Source organism: Etheostoma cragini, chromosome 18, assembly GCF_013103735.1.
Source record: "Etheostoma cragini isolate CJK2018 chromosome 18, CSU_Ecrag_1.0, whole genome shotgun sequence".
Taxonomy (NCBI): domain Eukaryota; kingdom Metazoa; phylum Chordata; class Actinopteri; order Perciformes; family Percidae; genus Etheostoma; species Etheostoma cragini.
In genome coordinates, this window is record NC_048424.1 from 983,294 (window position 1) to 1,000,382 (window position 17,089).

Consider the following 17,089-nt stretch of genomic DNA (forward strand, 5'->3'; position numbering starts at 1 on the left):
ACCCTAACCTTAACCATCAAACCTAAATGCCTAACCTTAACCCTCACCCTAACCCTAACCATAACCATCAAACCTAAAAGCCTAACCTTAACCCTCACCCTAACCTTAACCATAACCTAACTCTAATCCTGATCCTAAAACCAAGTCTTATTCCTCAAAAAGCCCTTTAACGTTAAGGGGACCAGCATTTTGTCCCCACAAAGCTGTCAGGTCCCCATAAGTATACTGTATTCACAGTTTGTGGTCCCCACAAATGTAGCTAAACCTGGCACACGCACACACACACACACACATACACACACACACACAGTAACTCACACTTACAGCATCCAGAGATATATATATATATACTCAGCTATGAAGAAGATGGGTGCATACTTGGGTTTTGTTGATTAGTTGCATTACAAAGACATTTTTCCCTGATTTAAAAATGAATTTCTTTGCTTACAAGCTATATTTAGGTGGTTTTATTCCACTAAAACTAACATTTTTGTTGTTCTTTCTTTATGACAAAATAAATGTCAAATTGTGTATGTACACATCTCACCTATGTCAGATATTAATTTCTTATATTCGTGTTGTTAATGTTAGATTCCATCCCAAAGAATCCTGACTGACGAGCATGTAACAGTTCTTAATTGATTCTCAAAAGTTTGTACAGTTACATGTAAAGATCTTGAGCTGAATGTGAGCTTTGCCTTTTGATTGATTCATTGAAAACTTTATTGAACAACAATCAAGAGGTTTTTATAAGAAGGTGAATAACACCAAATGAACTAAAACATTGAGGACAGTGGGGGAAAAAGGTCAACGAATAATCAAAACAAGCAAGGAAAATGGATCAGAAACACAATCAAAAAACAAAAACTAAATTTCCAGACACACAGGAAGACATCACAATATTTCTTGTACCTCAAGGATCTATTGATTTTGTTTTTGTTTTTGTTTTCATATCCATTTTTTTAGTAAGATATTATTGACGGCTTTGACGCACAGGTCTAAGAGGTTCTCAAAGGTGGGTAGAGTAGCCCAAAATTGTTCTCAAGTAAAAGTACTAGTTAAAGTAAAAGCAGTCGTCCAAATAATTACTTGAGTAAGAGTAAAAAAGGTACTTGATGAAAAAACTACTCAAGTAATGAGTAACTGTTGAGTAACGATTGATTTATTCAGACCCTGAATAAGATCCCTGGTCTGCGTTTCCTTGGCGGCGGTCGATTCTGACATCTTTGTTTTGCTACGTCTGTGAAGCTAACCTGTCGCGATGCTGAGATCGAGTACGGTCACGTGACTGCACAACGACGTTTGATTGGTGGAACACAGTTGAACACGTGGTAGAGCCTTCAGCGGAAGTCTCTCTCTCTCTGTCAAAATAAAACATTAAAATGAGACGTGCGGAGGTAAAAACGATGACGAGTAGAATACCAACGAGGTAAAAAGAAAAGTAACGAGCTCATTGTGGCCTAATGTAAGTAAAAGTATAGTGATTTAAAAATACTCCTAGAAGTACAATAATTATTAAAAACTTACTCAAGTAAATGTAACTCGTTACTACCCACCTCTGCTTAGAGGTGTAAAAATGACATTTCCTTTTTTTTCGGACTAACGTGTGTGATTTTGCAGGAAGCTTCTTTGTCTGCAGGTTCAGATTCCTGATCTCTCCCCCCTCCCCTTTCTTTAACAGAGAAAGCAGCTCTCTCGTCTCCGGATGAGGAGGTGCAGAAGAGTGACATCTCCTCCAGTAGCCAGGGGCTGGTGGAGAAGGAGGCCCTAGGGCCCATGCTGCTAGAGGTGATCCTCACCCACACACTCACTACGGGTGGGAGTCTTCACTGGTCTCTCGATTCAACGATTTGAATCGATCTGATATCACGATGCGTCGCCTCTTCAATATTATTTTATATTTACTACACATGGTTTTCATCAACAAATTCAAGCTGTCAGATAGATATTGGTCTTGCGTTGCCAGACCTTCCTCCACAGCGCTGCGGAGGAGGGTCGGGGTAGTCCACACAGCTTTCTGGGATGGGAGAAAAACGGGCTCTGGTTTATCGGCATTTCTTTTAACCAATCACAATCGCCTTGGGTGGGGCTAAGCGCCAGACAGAGCAATGCTGCCTCTGCAAAATAGCCTCAGGAAGGAAGTTGTTTGGGTGGAACGTTAAAAAGTAGTTTTAGTCGTGCAACAGAGAACTCAGATTGGACAGATAGTCTAGCTAGCTGTCTGGATTTACCCTGCAGAGACCTGAGGACCAGGTAACCATAGTCCTCAGATTGGACAGATAGTCTAGCTAGCTGTCTGGATTTACCCTTCAGAGATCTGAGGACCAGGTAACCAGAGTCCTCAGATTGGACAGATAGTCCAGCTATCTGTCTGGATTTAACCATAGTCATATGTCTGCATTTACCATGACAACAAGGCAACGACAAAGGCGACAACAAAGGCGGCGATGAAAAGGTGACAAAGACAGAACAAAAACGCAACAAAAAGGGGGCAAAAAGGAGACAGGTGACAAAGACACAACGAGAAGGTGACAAAAAGGCAGTAAAAAGGTGGCGAAAAAAGCAACTAGAAGGAGATGACAAATGTGGCTAAAACCCGACAACATTTCTACCGATGTTATGTAACCCTGGTCGTGCAACAGGAAACTCCGATTGGACAGATAGTCTAGCTAGCTGTCTGGATTTACCCTGCAGAGACCTGAGGACCAGGTAACCCTAGTCCTCAGAAATCCACCGGAGATTAGAACGGCAGCACAGAGAGTGACAGTCCACGTAATTTCAGTAATCTTGAAAGTGAAATGTCGTGGATATAGACTACAACACACATAACAACCCCCCCTTCCCCCACCACTACTGGGAATTTTGACCCCAAAGTTAAGGAACACAACCTGATTTACCTTTCCTCCTCCTCCTCCTCCTCTCCTCATCCAGGCCCTTGATGGGTTCTTCTTCGTCGTCAACCGGGAGGGCCGCATCGTCTTTGTCTCAGAGAACGTGACGGCTTACCTCGGATACGCCCAGGGGGAGCTGATGACCTCGAGTGTCTACAGCATCCTCCATGTGGGAGACCACAATGAATTTGTTCGCAATCTGCTGCCCAAAAGCCTGGGTGAGTGTGCTGGAAGTACGAAGGAGTGTGCATGCGTCTGCTGTCTCAATACTTTACATCCCAGCTTTAAGATGCCAATAGTTGTAATTTATTTTGAAAGATATTTGGTAATTGCATTTTCAGTATCTTCAAATTTGACAGTTTCCATGCCAATGGGACCCATTAGGGAAATGGGTTTTGGCAGCAGAATCAGAATACAGTCCTAAATACAGATAATTAACTTGGTTTATTGATGGAAAATGCTTTAGCTAAAGCAATTTGAAGAGCCATAGTGAAGGACAGAGTGAATAACTGTGGACATTTTGAATTAAAAGTTTTTAAGTGCTTTTTACAAAGCTGCAAAATGGGCTTGGACAGGGAAGAAATTGTAAGGTCAGAGTAGAGAGAATGTGTGGGTGAGTGTGAGGATTGAGGGAAGAGTGTAACAATGACGTTCTTCTTTGCGATAATGTTATTTTTTTTTTAAAGATACAACCTTGAGAAGAGATTATAGTGAAAATGTAGGGAGGATGAGGGAGGTTGTATAAGGACAAAGGAGTCCAGTAGGCAACGAGACTCTTTCTGTTCTGGTCTACTAACCGCTTTTAATGTTGTGTCAGTAACTACACCTCCGTTTCCAGGGAGAAACAGAGATGTTTAAAACCCACTTTTATATAGAAACTAAATACAAATTACATTTTAGCCACCCACAGACACATTACCCTCAAATGTGGGTCTTCTAGGTGAGACTTTAAGGTGCTTTGTTTTATAAATTGAACCCAAAAAAGACACAAAAATCAAATGTGACCACTGGGCAAAATAAAGAAAAGTACACTATTCTTAATATGGTGTGTAGCAGATGCAAATGTCTGCTGCATTCATTTTGAGCCAGGAGTGATTACTCACTCAACAACGTTGGCGTCTTCCAGCAACCTTGAAAAAACATTTGAAACGAGACAAGGGGACAATTGGAATTTGGCTTGCTGTAAAGGAGAAGTCTGGTCGATTTCAACACGTAGCTCTGTTGTGCTGTCAGTTGAGAGAAAAACTAACCAATCGGTGCTGCCTACACCGAGTTATCCTGGCGCACATATACCGAGGTTTATGCCTCGACTCAGGAGGCCAAGGGTTCGAGTCTGACCTGTGACGATGAAATGCCCCCAGAGAAATGATAGAAACCACAAAAATACTGTTGAATGACAAAACATTTGATTTGACAGCCTTGTCAACTTGATTTACATCAAGGTATCCCATCAATACGTTAATTGTATGTTTGAAAACGTCTTACTCCTAACTCTTAAAACCTTTACAAAACTTCCTTCCTTCGTGCCTTTGCTTACCGCCGCTAGTAAGTCAGTGGAATAGTGTGAAGCCTCTGGCAGGCGTTATTATGGAGCCCACGCCACTTCTAGGTAAGACCCGCCCTTTAATAGCATTCATTAGCATTATTGGGCAGGCGTAACCCTATTGGTCCTGTCCCTTCCCCTGACCAATCAGCTATCCTCACCTTAACCACTCAAGGTCAATGCCTAACCCCGACCAATCGAGCTGCTTCGTAGGGCGGGACTTGTCTAGAACTCACGTGGGATCCATAATGACGCCTCTGGCAGGGATGTGTATTGCAGGACCGGCTAATGAAAGCATAATCCACATCTACAGGGGGCCTTTAACGGCTCAATTATAACGGTTAATTGTGCTTATCAATGCTAAACCCTGTGTTTATGTTCCTCTCTGGCCAGTAAATGGCGTGCCGTGGCCGCAGGACGCTGGCAGAAGGAACAGCCACACCTTCAACTGCCGCATGCTGAAAAGGCCGCCGGACGAGATGGACTCCGAAAACCCGGAAGCTCGGCAGCAATATGAGATCATGCAGTGTTTCACCTTGTCTCAACCACGGACAATGCAGGAGGAGGGAGAAGGTACACGCACACACACACACACACACACACACACACACACACACACACACACACACACACACACCGGCGACAAGAATGAAAACCGCATCATGGCTAAACACACACAAACACACATTATCACTATATTTCCATGGTCCAGACTGCAACTGACTAAAATACATCTGTGGGTGCGCGCGCGCACACACACACACACACACACACACACACACACACACACACACACACACACACACACACACACACACACACACACACACACACACACACACACCATGTGTCTGCACACTTGAGTTTTGTTGATTAGTTGCGTTACAAAGACATTTTTCCCTGATTTAAAAATGTATTTCTTTGCTTAAAAGCTATATATTTCTGCTATACTATACTATTTCTTTTATTACTTTATGAAAAATAAATGACAACATGCGTATGTACTGGGTTTACAGTAACCTCTCACCTCTGTCACATTTTATTTTCTCATATTCATGTGGTTAAAATTGGATTCCATCCCAAAGAATCCCGAATAACAGAAGCAAATTACAGTTCTTAATTGATTCTCAAAGGATTTTACGGTTTTACTCAGTCAATAGATGTTACAATGTTATTATACAATGTTATAATACACAGTTTGTTCACCTTTATGTTGTCTTTATTTCTATTTATGCCTTTCTTCTCATTTTTATTAAATTAGTGGTATAAATGCTGTATACTTATACCACAAAAGATACAAATTATTATGACACCAGAGGACGCAGAGTATACATTAAGAGGGTGATAAATAGTTCAAAAATACTTGTTCTGCAAATTTCCTTTTGTTTTTACTGAGTAAACTTTTCAAAGACACAATGTGCACATAGAACAGTTCTTCTGTGCTGGTGCGGTGGAAATTATCACATACTTGGAAACACATCCTGCACCATTTATTATATATATTTAATATTTAACAAAGGGTGATGCTTTAGCCAGAGCAAAATGCTTGATTTTTCTTTTTTTTTTTCATCTTTTTTGAATGAAAGTTGTTCAAACGAGGTTGCAATGTTCCTCTGTCACAGCGTCCACTATCTGACCCGTTGGACAGTGACCACATTCTTGCACGACGTTTTAATATTTTCTTGGAGTTTTTGGTGCAATGGCCTTGATAAAACTGAGTGATGCTTTGCAGATTGACTGTGCTGTTGCAATCTGCCTGCTTTTAGTCATCTTGATAAGAACTGGCTCTTGTGGATTGTAGAACTGGACTCACACGGTACCCTACCGCTTTCTGCTTTTTGTGTCGATTTTAAGTAATGTGTCATGACACAACATGTGTTGTTTGCATCAGAGTTACGATTGACAGCTCACTTGACACATTTCCAAGCTTTGATCGGCTCATTTATACAGAGAAACCGAAATGATGATCCGATTTTTGAGTTTTGACAGTTTGTCATGTATTTCTTACCAACTGTGTGTATCTGAGAGGCATATAAGAAAAATATAAACACATCTTTCCATGGCAGTTTGGACAGGCACATGTCCATGTTCTTCTCTTTTTTTCCCCCCTTGGTCCCTAATACCGTTTGGTTTTCTGTGGCTTACAGTAACCCCCCCCCCCCACACACACACACACACACATATACACACACACACACACACACACACACACACCCACTCACTGCTCGTTTCCGTTTTCTTCAGACCTGCAGAGCTGCCTGATCTGTATTGCCTGTCGGATACCTCGCGCCCAGCCTTTGAGCACCGAGTCTTTCATAACGAAGCAGGATCCTACAGGTAACACACACACACACACACACACACACACACACACTCACACACACACTCACATACCCACAGTTAAATATCATAGTCAGGATTCCTGGAATACTATGGACTTCTGAGGTGTACTCCCTATCTGTCCATTACAGGAAACAAGCTGAATTTACAGATAGTCTTATCATACTTTAAACATTTCTTTTATCACTTTATATCAATAATAGATATTCATGTCCAGTTGGCCTGAAAAGTTGTAAAACAATTAAGTTATAATAGAAAAAGGCAGGACCTTTTGGAAAAGTTCCAACTCAAAAACAACTTTTCATGGGGTCACAGTGTGGACCCTGCGTGTGTGGAGGCTTCTGTAGATATTGAAAGCTGTGAAGACTGACTGTGTGTGTCTGTGTGTGTGTGTCTGTGTGTGTGTGTGTGTGTGTGTGTGTGTCTGTTTCTCCTCCAGGGAAGATCATCTCCATAGAAACTAGTGCTTTGCGGGCGACAGGCCGGCCTGGCTGGGAGGACCTGGTCAGGAAGTGCATCTACGCTTTCTTTCAGCCGCAGGGCAAAGAGCCCTCCCACGCCAAGAAGCTGCTGCATGAGGGTAAGGAGCCGCGATTGATTGTTCAGCTTCCAGAAATGATCGATACGCTCTCTGACAGCTGTGTCTTGGTTACCAGACATTCAGCACTACTTCCATACCATTAAAATAGGGCTGCACAATGAATCGGAATTACATTTATAGAAATCACAATATGGACTAGCGCAGTATCCAAATCACAGGGGGGCGGAATATTTGTGAAAGGCCAAATATGGGTCATAACATTCTGAATTAAGTATTGTGGTGCTGCAGAGATGTCTAAGCCTGTGTGTGTGTGTGTGTGTGTGTGTGTGTGTGTGTGTGTGTGTGTGTGTGTGTGTGTGTGTGTGTGTGTGTGTGTGTGTGTGTGTGTGTGTGTGTGTGTGTGTGTGTGTGTGTGTGTGTGTGTGTGTGTGTGTGTGTGTGTGTGTCCATCAGTGATGACCCATGGCACTGCTATCAGCCCGTTGTACCGCTTCACGTTAAGTGACGGCACCCCGCTCAGCGCTCAAACCCGCTGCAAGTTCTGCTGCCCCCCCAACCCTGACGTACAGCCCTTCATAATGGGCATTCACACTATTGACAGGTACGATCCTTTTCGGAGCTCATTCCAAACTTTCTGCTCGGCCACATGGTCTCCTCATGTTTCACTCATCTTTTGTTATTTTCCTCCTTTTTTCCTCCAGGGAACACAACACTTCTAGCTCTCAGGAAAACACTAACCCCAGCCTTCCGACCCTTGGCAGCCTTGCCCAAACTCCCTCCCGCTCCCCTTCCCTTCCTCCCAGCAGCAACTGGATCCAAGGCGCTGGCCTCGCCTCCTCGGGCCTTCACCCCAACAACACCAACACCTCCCCCCACGGACATAATCCAGCCACACCCACAGGCTACCTGACGCCCAATCGGACCTTTCCCCAGCAGGTCAACAGCCCCTCTCCTTTGAGCAGCCCACTCACAGCCACCCCTACCTCTTTTATGTTACCCAGGATGCCACGGGCCAGTCCTGGGTTAGGGGGAAGCCCTCGGGTCCCGGGGAACCCTTTCTCTCCTACCACACCAGGCCTCCATTCCCCAGCAGGGGAGCTGAGTAGTGGAGGGAGCCTCAGCAGACAGCAGTCTGGCGGCAATGGTAGTAGCGCCGTCAGCGGGGGGTCAACGGGGTCCTTCACCCAGTCCTCTCCTGTCCTACAGAGACAAGCCAACACACCCACCTCCACTCGGCCTCCGTCTGCAAAACCGTCAGAGGGAGGAGAAGGACGGGGAGAGGACTCTGTTAAAGCCCCCCTTCCTTCTGCCTCACAGCTGGGTAACACCAGACTCAATCAGCTCCTGGATAGCAATGGGACGGGAGTTGAATCTCACAACAACAGAATCCACTGCACCCCATCACCTCTTCCACCGAACCCCCCTCCTGTCCCCCAGTGCCCTGCCTCTCACAGCACCCTTACGGAACGGCATAAAATCCTGCACCGGCTGCTCCAGGACACCAGTCCCAACGACGGCTCCACCACCGAGGAAGAACTAAACAAACACGATGTTGAGATCAAGAGGGAGCTGCCTGCCAGTCCAGCTCTTAACGCATCACCTCCCAAGTCCAGCTCCAAAGAGCCACAGGACCATCAACTACTCCGTTTTCTCCTGGACACAGACGAAAAGGTGCCCACTTAACAGGACCTTTACATGCCTTTAATTTTGAGGCATTTCATTTGTATTTATTTAGGACTCGTTACTTTCTTTTATTATTAAGAAATCCAGAATTTTATAAATGTTTTTTTATTATGAAAATCTGGTCATGGCACAAAACTAAACTAAACTGTGTTGGCCTTGATCAATCATTATGTACATCTAGGGCTGGGCATTATATCAATGTTGTGTCAATATCGTAATATGAGACTAGACATCGCCTTAGATTTTGGAGATATTGATGATAAGTGTTGTCTCTACCTGGTTTTACAGGCTGCATTACAGTAGAGTGATGTAATTTCCTGAACTAACCAGACTGTTGTAGCTGTTCTATTATTTACCTTTACCCACTAAGTCATTAAATCATTTTTGGAGAATATTTATCCAAAAAAAATCTTATTGTGTAAATGACATTTTGTTAAAGCACCAAGAGTCAACCATACAATATGGTCGCAATATTGAAATCAAGGTATTTGGTCAAGAATATCGTGATATTTGATTTTCTCTATATCGCCCAGCCCGATGTACATCCCTAATAAATAATACACAAGCATTGATATCCGCATTGTAAAATCCCTATAATTTGTTATCTTGAGCCACGACGGCATGGAAAATACTAATGGAAATGTAATTTATTTTTAAAGGACTTGGGGGACCTTCCACCTCCATCTGCTCTCACCCTGCAGACGGTTAGGGTAAAGGTGGAGAAGAGAGCCAGCGTGGAGGGAGCAGCCTGTACGGGCTCTTCTGCTGCAGCAGGAGGTGCAGCCAAACCTGCAGGAGTAGGCAGCAGCTCGGCTTGCGTCAGCCCCAGATCGAGCCCCGTCGGAGAGAACTGCAGAGACGGCTGCAGAGACGGCCGCAGGGACGGCCGCAGGGACAGCCGAGACTCCACGGTACAGTTGCTGTCAATGTAGTGGCGATCTGTAATAACTCAAACTAGTCCTAGTATTTGAACAGTTATCCTGGTACAATGTGCTTGTGTTTGCAATAGTCATGTAGACAAGGCTAATTGTACAGTAAACATGGCTAACTACAGGCACATAAACTATTACTTCCTACCTGCTTTTCACCTGAGAGAGCGACGGGCTTCTATCCAAGATGTCTGCAAACTGTTAAACTCTCCAGGCAATTTGGATTTTTTTGATCGTACAGCCCAGCACACACATTACATCTCGCAACTTCAACCAGTGCAAAAAAAACTATTTGATAAATGAGTGGTATATGATCAGGGCGTGGCGCCTGTTTAATGGCCTAATAATTAATTTAAATGAGCGCCCGTGTTCAGGGCTGGCACTGTTGCTTTCAAATGCACACCGGCGCCCTGTGAGAAGAAATACAATTAAGCACTGGTGTTTTGCTCTATTGAGCTTTGCTCCAGCATTGGCAGTTTCCTGACAGGCATTGTAAATCACGTTGAATGTTTATTTTTGTGGACTTTGCCTCCACTGCAGGCTCAGCTGCCAGCTGCAGCCTTTGAAGCTCATTGGCCTTTGACCTTTTGTCTCTCCCCATCTGTCTATCACTGATCGGCTGCCCCCTCTTTTCTTTAATATATTACTCTTTCACACCATTAAACTGTTCATTCTTCCATTTTGTCTTTATTCCCTCATCTCTATTCCTTTTTTCGTTTGTTTCTGCTCCACTCTCCATTTCCGGCCTCAGATCTCTGGTGGCCCTGTTGACATGGACCCTCTCACCCAGCTGCTGCCTGGCCTTAGAGGCCCGGTTGAGGTCAAACACGGCAGTGAGGATTCAACGACCCCTGGAGGGGGCCCCCAACTCCACTCTCCAGCCTCGCAGGCCTCAGCTCAGCTCCAGTCCTCCCTGCCTCAGCTCCAGTCCCCCCTCTCTCAGCTCCAGTCCCCCCTGTCCCAGCAGCAGTCCCATTCCCAGTTGCAATCGCCGTCCCCCCAGCTCCACTCCCCTTCCCCACAGCTCAAACTGCAGTCACCCACTCAGCTCCAGCCCGGCGAGGCCGGCACTCTCCGCAACGTCAATGTGAAGAGAGAGCCTCCCGGCACTCCGAACAGAGGTGACGTTTCAATAGAGAAGGGAGTGGGGGGGGGCATGTATGTAAATCAAACTGCTCAGTGTTTGTTAAAAAACTATTTTAAATAATTCTTCTATTATTAGTAGTATTAGTATTATTATCAGTGGAAGTATCCAGTTTAGTAGTGTGATCCAGAGCTCCCTCTTATTTATTTAATTATTCATTTATTTATTTATTCACTTACACATTGTAAGTCTGTGTGCCCCCTGGTGGCTTTTGGGAGTCATTGCAGCATCACCAGACCCCCACAGTCTTGAGTCTGTGTATCAATACTAAAACAGTTAAGGTTTGTGCATTAGGTTGTTTTTAAATGAGTTTGTCCTCAGTTTCTATGTGCTCATGTCTGTTTCCCAGGACCCGCTGATGGCGGCCCAACCTCCGGCTGCAGCCTCCAGAGTCCGTCATCCTTTGATTTCTGCAGTCCCCCCACTCCAAACCAGACACAGAACCAGGGACAGGGAGACATCTTCCAGACCTCCCAGGACAGCAGCCCCTTTCCAGAGGCAGACATTAACCCATTCAGTTCAAACACTGGTATGATAGAAAACATAATAAACACACTTTAACGGTGTCAGTTAGTCATTGAAAACGTGTAAAAGGATCTCATGACAACGGTGGGAACCCTGTTTCGTGGTTACTCAACACTGAATCTTCTCTTGCAGTAAAGCATTGTTGAGCTGACCTCCATAGGTCAAAAGTTTCAATACTCTTACATAAATGACCATGTTCAATGTCACTAGTGGGTGTGGTGAGACTGTATTCTGTTACATGTATAACCTCAAAATTGATATAGCTTTGCAGTATGCTGTTGAATGGAGCAGCACAATGCTGTAAATCAGTGAATTGAGGTACAAAATCAGCATCAAAAGATCTTGAGATTATGGTAAATTTCTGTTTAGATATAGATTATATATAGTAGATTTTTACTTTACTTAAGTGAAAGTACTAATACCACACTGTAAAAAAATACTCTGTTACGAGTAAAAGTCCTGCATTGAAAATGTTACTTAAGTAATTTTACATATCATCAGGAAAATGTTCTTACTTTTTGAAAGTAAAAGGACTCGATGCCAAAAGATCTGTTTAACTTTAAAGTCGTTTGATCATTTCAGCTTTACTTGTAGACCTATACATTGGTGGGTAGTTTAACTTATAATAAAACATCGTCTTTTATGTGTTGTGTGCAAAAAATCTTAATTTGTAAAGTAACTAGTAACTAAAGCTGTCAAATAAATGTAGTAAAAGTAGCATAAAAAAAAGACCCAAGTATCTCAAATTTGTACTTAAGTACAGTACTTGAGTACTTAGCTACACCGCTGAATATAGCAAAGTGTTACATACTGTGCGTAACTTTAATTATATTGTTGAATGTAATTATTTTGAGTCCAAATTCAGTGTTAATGTATTTTATTTTTCTTCAGTGTTAATTGTAATGAAACTGTGTTCCAATGGGTTTTGAAGGTCTATCTAAGATGGACGCGGGAGACTCCCAGTTCCAGCCTCTGGCTCTGTCTGACACCTTGTCCTTCGATGGTCTTGGGACACCTTTACAGGCGCCCTTGGCATCGCCGCAAGAGTAAGCATCACTGTTCTCTCCATCCTAGGGCTGGGTACCTGATTCAACCTAAACCAAAGTGACGCAAAATTATTGAGTATTGAAAAATGCCTTGTCATTCAATACATAATTTCAACACCCAAGAAGTAACTCTCATCATCAAATATCCATGATCTAATAAGAGAGCCTTGTCGTAAGAGCTGAAAAATAAATTAAAAGATTTGTGGCATAATGTGTAATGTTGTAAGTTCTTTTTGTTTTATAAAATCAAAAATAGTATCATTGAGGAACCTGTGTCAAAGTCACGGAATTGAGTCCTGTACCAGTATCGAATTTTGCTGACACTGTTACCCAGCCCTACTCAGTACAATATATTGTCATTTAACTAATATATTTGTACTCTGAAGTTGTGGGATATCACCCACTGACGCTCCAGTGGGTTGCAGAGGATAATGTCCAGCGTTTCTCTGTGTGAGCAGGCAGTGCGTGCCATGTTCGCTGGATGACGTGCTGGGCCCTCCGACCACACCTGAGGGCCGGAACGATGAGAAAGCTCTGTTAGAGCAGCTCGTCTCCTTCCTCAGTGGGACCGATGAGAGTGAACTGGCCAAGCTGGATAAGGCTCTGGGTATTGACAAACTGGTGCAGGTAAGTGTGTATTAAAAAGATTGTAATACTAAAGAGAGCTGGGCAGCGGATGTGCACAACGTTTAAAGAGTGTAGTGTGCAGTTAGGAAAGTCTCTGTGTATTCAATTTTAAGGTCGATGAATCATCATTAAGCTGTATTTGGCTAAAGCCCTGCTGGACTGCTTTCAGGTAAAACAGGAGGTGTTTTTACACATCTTGATTCCAGTTCTAACCACATACTGTATCATTTGGCCTCATAATATAACCTTAGCAATCCCACAACAGGGAAATGTTACAGCAGCAAGGGATAGGGATTTAATGTTTTCTTAGTTAGTTTTAAAAAATAATATCAGATAGGTAAACAAAATGTGCCTTTGGAACATTGGATGAATGGGAAATGGGAAATGTAGATTTTGCATTAAAGATCAGCCACCCACCCAGATCAGCTGGTATCCTGTCTATAATGGAGTGAAATGGAAATTTGTAAGTGACCCCAAACTTTGACCGGTAGTGTAAGTGAAGAGAACAACAAACAGAGAGAACGGCAGAGAAGGAGAGAGCAGTCAGTCAGTCAGTCTGTACATCACATTTAAATGGAAGAGGTTGCTTTCTTGTTTTCAAATGTAATTTTCATGTATAACAATGAAAAACTTCATAAATATCTCTATCCTATTATTGTCTGCCTCTTCCCAGGGTGGCTGTTTTGACCCCTTGACCCCAAACTTCCTAACCCAGCAGCCCAATGCCACGCCAGGTTCCAATGACCCTAAACTCCCCACCTACCTTTCCCAGTTTACACCAGCTCCACAAGCTCAGTTTCCTCCAGAGCTGACCATGGTGGTGGGGACACAGGGTCTTGGGTTTGGAGCCCCCCGGGGGGCTTTCCCCGGCGGGGCAACGGGCATCGGCCTGAGGCCGGGTATGACGCGATCACAGGGGATTGGCCCTCAGCTCCGGCTGCCACCCAACCAACTGCGCCTGCAGCTGCAGCAGAGGCTGCAGGGCCCACAGCAGGTGAGGACAAAGAGGTGGTGGTTTTTCTTTATTATGTACTTTATTTCAGTATATATTCCATCATGGCGGTAAGATGTTACTGGATGTGATGCCTTTACAACATCACTCTCAGGGTGAACTATTTCTGTAATGTGGAAGTGTGCAGTGAGACATATTTCTCATTAGGTGTAATTTATTCACACTATTTAAGGGCTGCTATTACCACAGCCATATATTTTACAATTCATAAACGAGTGAAAGAAAGTAACAACCTTTTGAGTTATTTTCACACTTTATGTGCTCTCAGTGCTTTCATATACCATCCACACATTACCCATTGCATCTGACTGTCAAAGACAAAAGTTTCAAAGGTGTAATGAATAGAACAAAGTAGTAACTTGTATCTTTCTGTGTCAGTATCCTAACAAATCTTCTGATTTCAGATTCTAAATTTCAGTTGAGAACCTCTCGGAAGAACGCCGCCTTCATCACGAATTTTCAACTCATCTCCCTTTTCTGTCTCCAGTAACGATGATCTGGTTTATTCTTTTTTTTATAAATCCTGCCATCCCTTCACTCTATTATCCCGTTCTCTTCCTTTGCCTCTTTGTCTCAGCTCCAGAACAGGATGGGTGGCATGAATCCGTTTCCTGGGGGCACCCAGCATGTGAACCTAGGGATTCGTCAAGGGGTTCAACAATCTCAGATGCCCTCACAGGTGAGTCACGGTGACAGCAAATGAAGCTCAGCTCACCCTGACCCCCCCCCCCCCCTGCTGTTTCCCCACAGAGGTGGAAAGACTTCCAAAATGATTTGTTTACGTATTTTTCATTGGCTTGCTGTTTTGTTTACAGCCTGCAATTTTGCTGTCAATTGTGACTGGCAATTCCAACAACAGCATTTAGCTGTTTTCAGTCAAAGAAAAGTCTTTAAGTTAGAGACTAGCATAGGAGCTAAGTGGTGCATTTAGTAGTTAAAGCCAGTATTTCCCTGAATGAGTCAAATGGGCCTAAAAACAGAGCTAAGAGAGTAAATATTTATGACTTCATGTTCATCGGGTGGCCAGAAACCATCTCCAAATGAATGCTGATTGTTGCTCTGGATACGCTGGATGTGCAGTGATGAACAGTTCACCCTGTCAACTTGAACATTAAAAAAAATAATATAAATATTTCAATGATGCATTTACAGCTTGTTCCGCGGCCCCAAGTAGCCAATAATCAGGTAACGCCGTTTCAGTTAGAGGGAGAAAATAGGTCAATTTAAAGGAAAAAGGCAACTAAGTCAGCGTTCTGTAAATGTAAAACTTCAAATAACCTAGTTAGTCATTAGATCAATTAAATTATTAAAGCTACATGTTTGCATTCATCGTATTGTATCTTTTCTCTTTAATGCTGTTGCCAAATTGCTGTTACATTGGTGTTGGCTTTAAGGCAGTTCAATTTAAATTTAAATTTGGCTCATTAAAGGTATTGTAAGTGATGTTAATCCAATACACAATGGGGGCAGAATGTTTTTGTTTGGCTGTTGAGTTCAAATTGCTTACTGCACCTTCAACTTAAATATTTGCTGTATAACATGCTCTTTTTTTATTTTTATTTTTTCCCATCGTATGTCTCAGCAGCCGCCGCTGAATGCCCAGATGCTGGCCCAGCGACAGAGGGAACACTACAGCAACCAGCACCGCCAGCGCCAGCTTTTCCAGCAGAAAGTCATGCTGGCGAGACAGAACATGGGGCCCATCGGAACTGCCAGGGTCCCAAAAGGTCCCACAACAACGCCTCAACAGCAGCAGCAGCAGTTCAACTTTCCACAAGGGTACCCCCCGTTGACGGGTAAATCCCCTACCTCACCAAGTCAGTTTGGCCCCATCAGCGGGAGTCCTCTGGACAACAAGATGCCCGTCAGAGTCCCCCTGAACAACAAGGCGCTTATGGGCAGCATGCAGGGCCAGTTCAGCAGCCCCGTGAACTCCTCATTGCAGCAGGGCCTGTTTCAGCAGATTGGAGGGACTGGTGGGTTTTAAACTTGCTCCACCGCAGACTGAGAATCCATTTTCATATCAAAATAATGTGTTTGTATTGACACTCTTTATTGCCAATAGTTATGCTTTAATTACACAACATTTTTATTATGAATTCACCCACTATTTGGTTATTGATCAGCACTCACAGTTGTGAAGACCACCAGTGGTGTGGTCCGTCTTTTGACTTTGTTTTGTGTGTATATATACACACAAAACAAAGTCAAAAGACATATATATGGACTACATATATCCTGCAAGGACCATTTAGCAGCAAAGACAGAGATAGACTAAAAACAAACCCAGATAGCCAGTTGTTTCTTATCAGAATCCTGCATTGCATATTTTGTCATAACTTGCAAAAAAATAAGTTATTTGTTTGATTTCTTCTACCTTTTGTCCTTTAAAGCTGTCGCCCAGCAAGACCCATCTTTCCCGTCTGAGATGAGCCCAACCAGCCCTTTGTTGTCACCTCAAAGCTCCAACTCCCAGAGTCCTCTGCTTCAGCAGGCCCCGCCCCCTGGCTACCAGTCACCAGAAATGAAGAGCTGGCAACAGACAGGCATGGGAAGCAACAGGTCCGGACCAGTACACAGTTGTAACCCAAATCGTTCTGGTTTGGAGTATTCAGTTAGTTTTTGTTTTGTTTTACTGTTGACTTTTGAATTTTAGATAGCGTTCGATAGTTTTAGTTTAGTTTAGTTTTTCAGAAAAGTTTGGTTTTATCCATCTTCCTCCGGGTCGCCGGGGCAGCAGCTCCAGCAGGGAACCCCAAACTTCCCTTTCCCGAGCCACATCAACCAGCTCCGACTGGGGGATCCCGA

The 17,089-nt window shown here is 43.6% G+C and overlaps 1 protein-coding gene across 1 annotated transcript in view; it reads left to right on the forward strand.

Moving 5' to 3' along the window:
• The window catches only part of ncoa1 (nuclear receptor coactivator 1), a 50,034-nt gene that overhangs the window by 30,408 nt on the left and 2,537 nt on the right, over window positions 1–17,089 (forward strand). Inside the window, exons 4-20 of the mRNA XM_034900756.1 lie at window positions 967–1,019; window positions 1,682–1,788; window positions 2,932–3,109; window positions 4,828–5,007; window positions 6,679–6,771; window positions 7,214–7,354; window positions 7,769–7,916; window positions 8,017–8,986; window positions 9,658–9,909; window positions 10,679–11,048; window positions 11,421–11,600; window positions 12,528–12,642; window positions 13,101–13,269; window positions 13,943–14,263; window positions 14,859–14,960; window positions 15,864–16,257; window positions 16,675–16,843. Of these exons, the coding sequence (XP_034756647.1) occupies window positions 967–1,019; window positions 1,682–1,788; window positions 2,932–3,109; window positions 4,828–5,007; window positions 6,679–6,771; window positions 7,214–7,354; window positions 7,769–7,916; window positions 8,017–8,986; window positions 9,658–9,909; window positions 10,679–11,048; window positions 11,421–11,600; window positions 12,528–12,642; window positions 13,101–13,269; window positions 13,943–14,263; window positions 14,859–14,960; window positions 15,864–16,257; window positions 16,675–16,843 (3,942 nt within the window). The remainder of the gene's footprint in view (window positions 1–966; window positions 1,020–1,681; window positions 1,789–2,931; window positions 3,110–4,827; window positions 5,008–6,678; window positions 6,772–7,213; window positions 7,355–7,768; window positions 7,917–8,016; window positions 8,987–9,657; window positions 9,910–10,678; window positions 11,049–11,420; window positions 11,601–12,527; window positions 12,643–13,100; window positions 13,270–13,942; window positions 14,264–14,858; window positions 14,961–15,863; window positions 16,258–16,674; window positions 16,844–17,089) is intronic.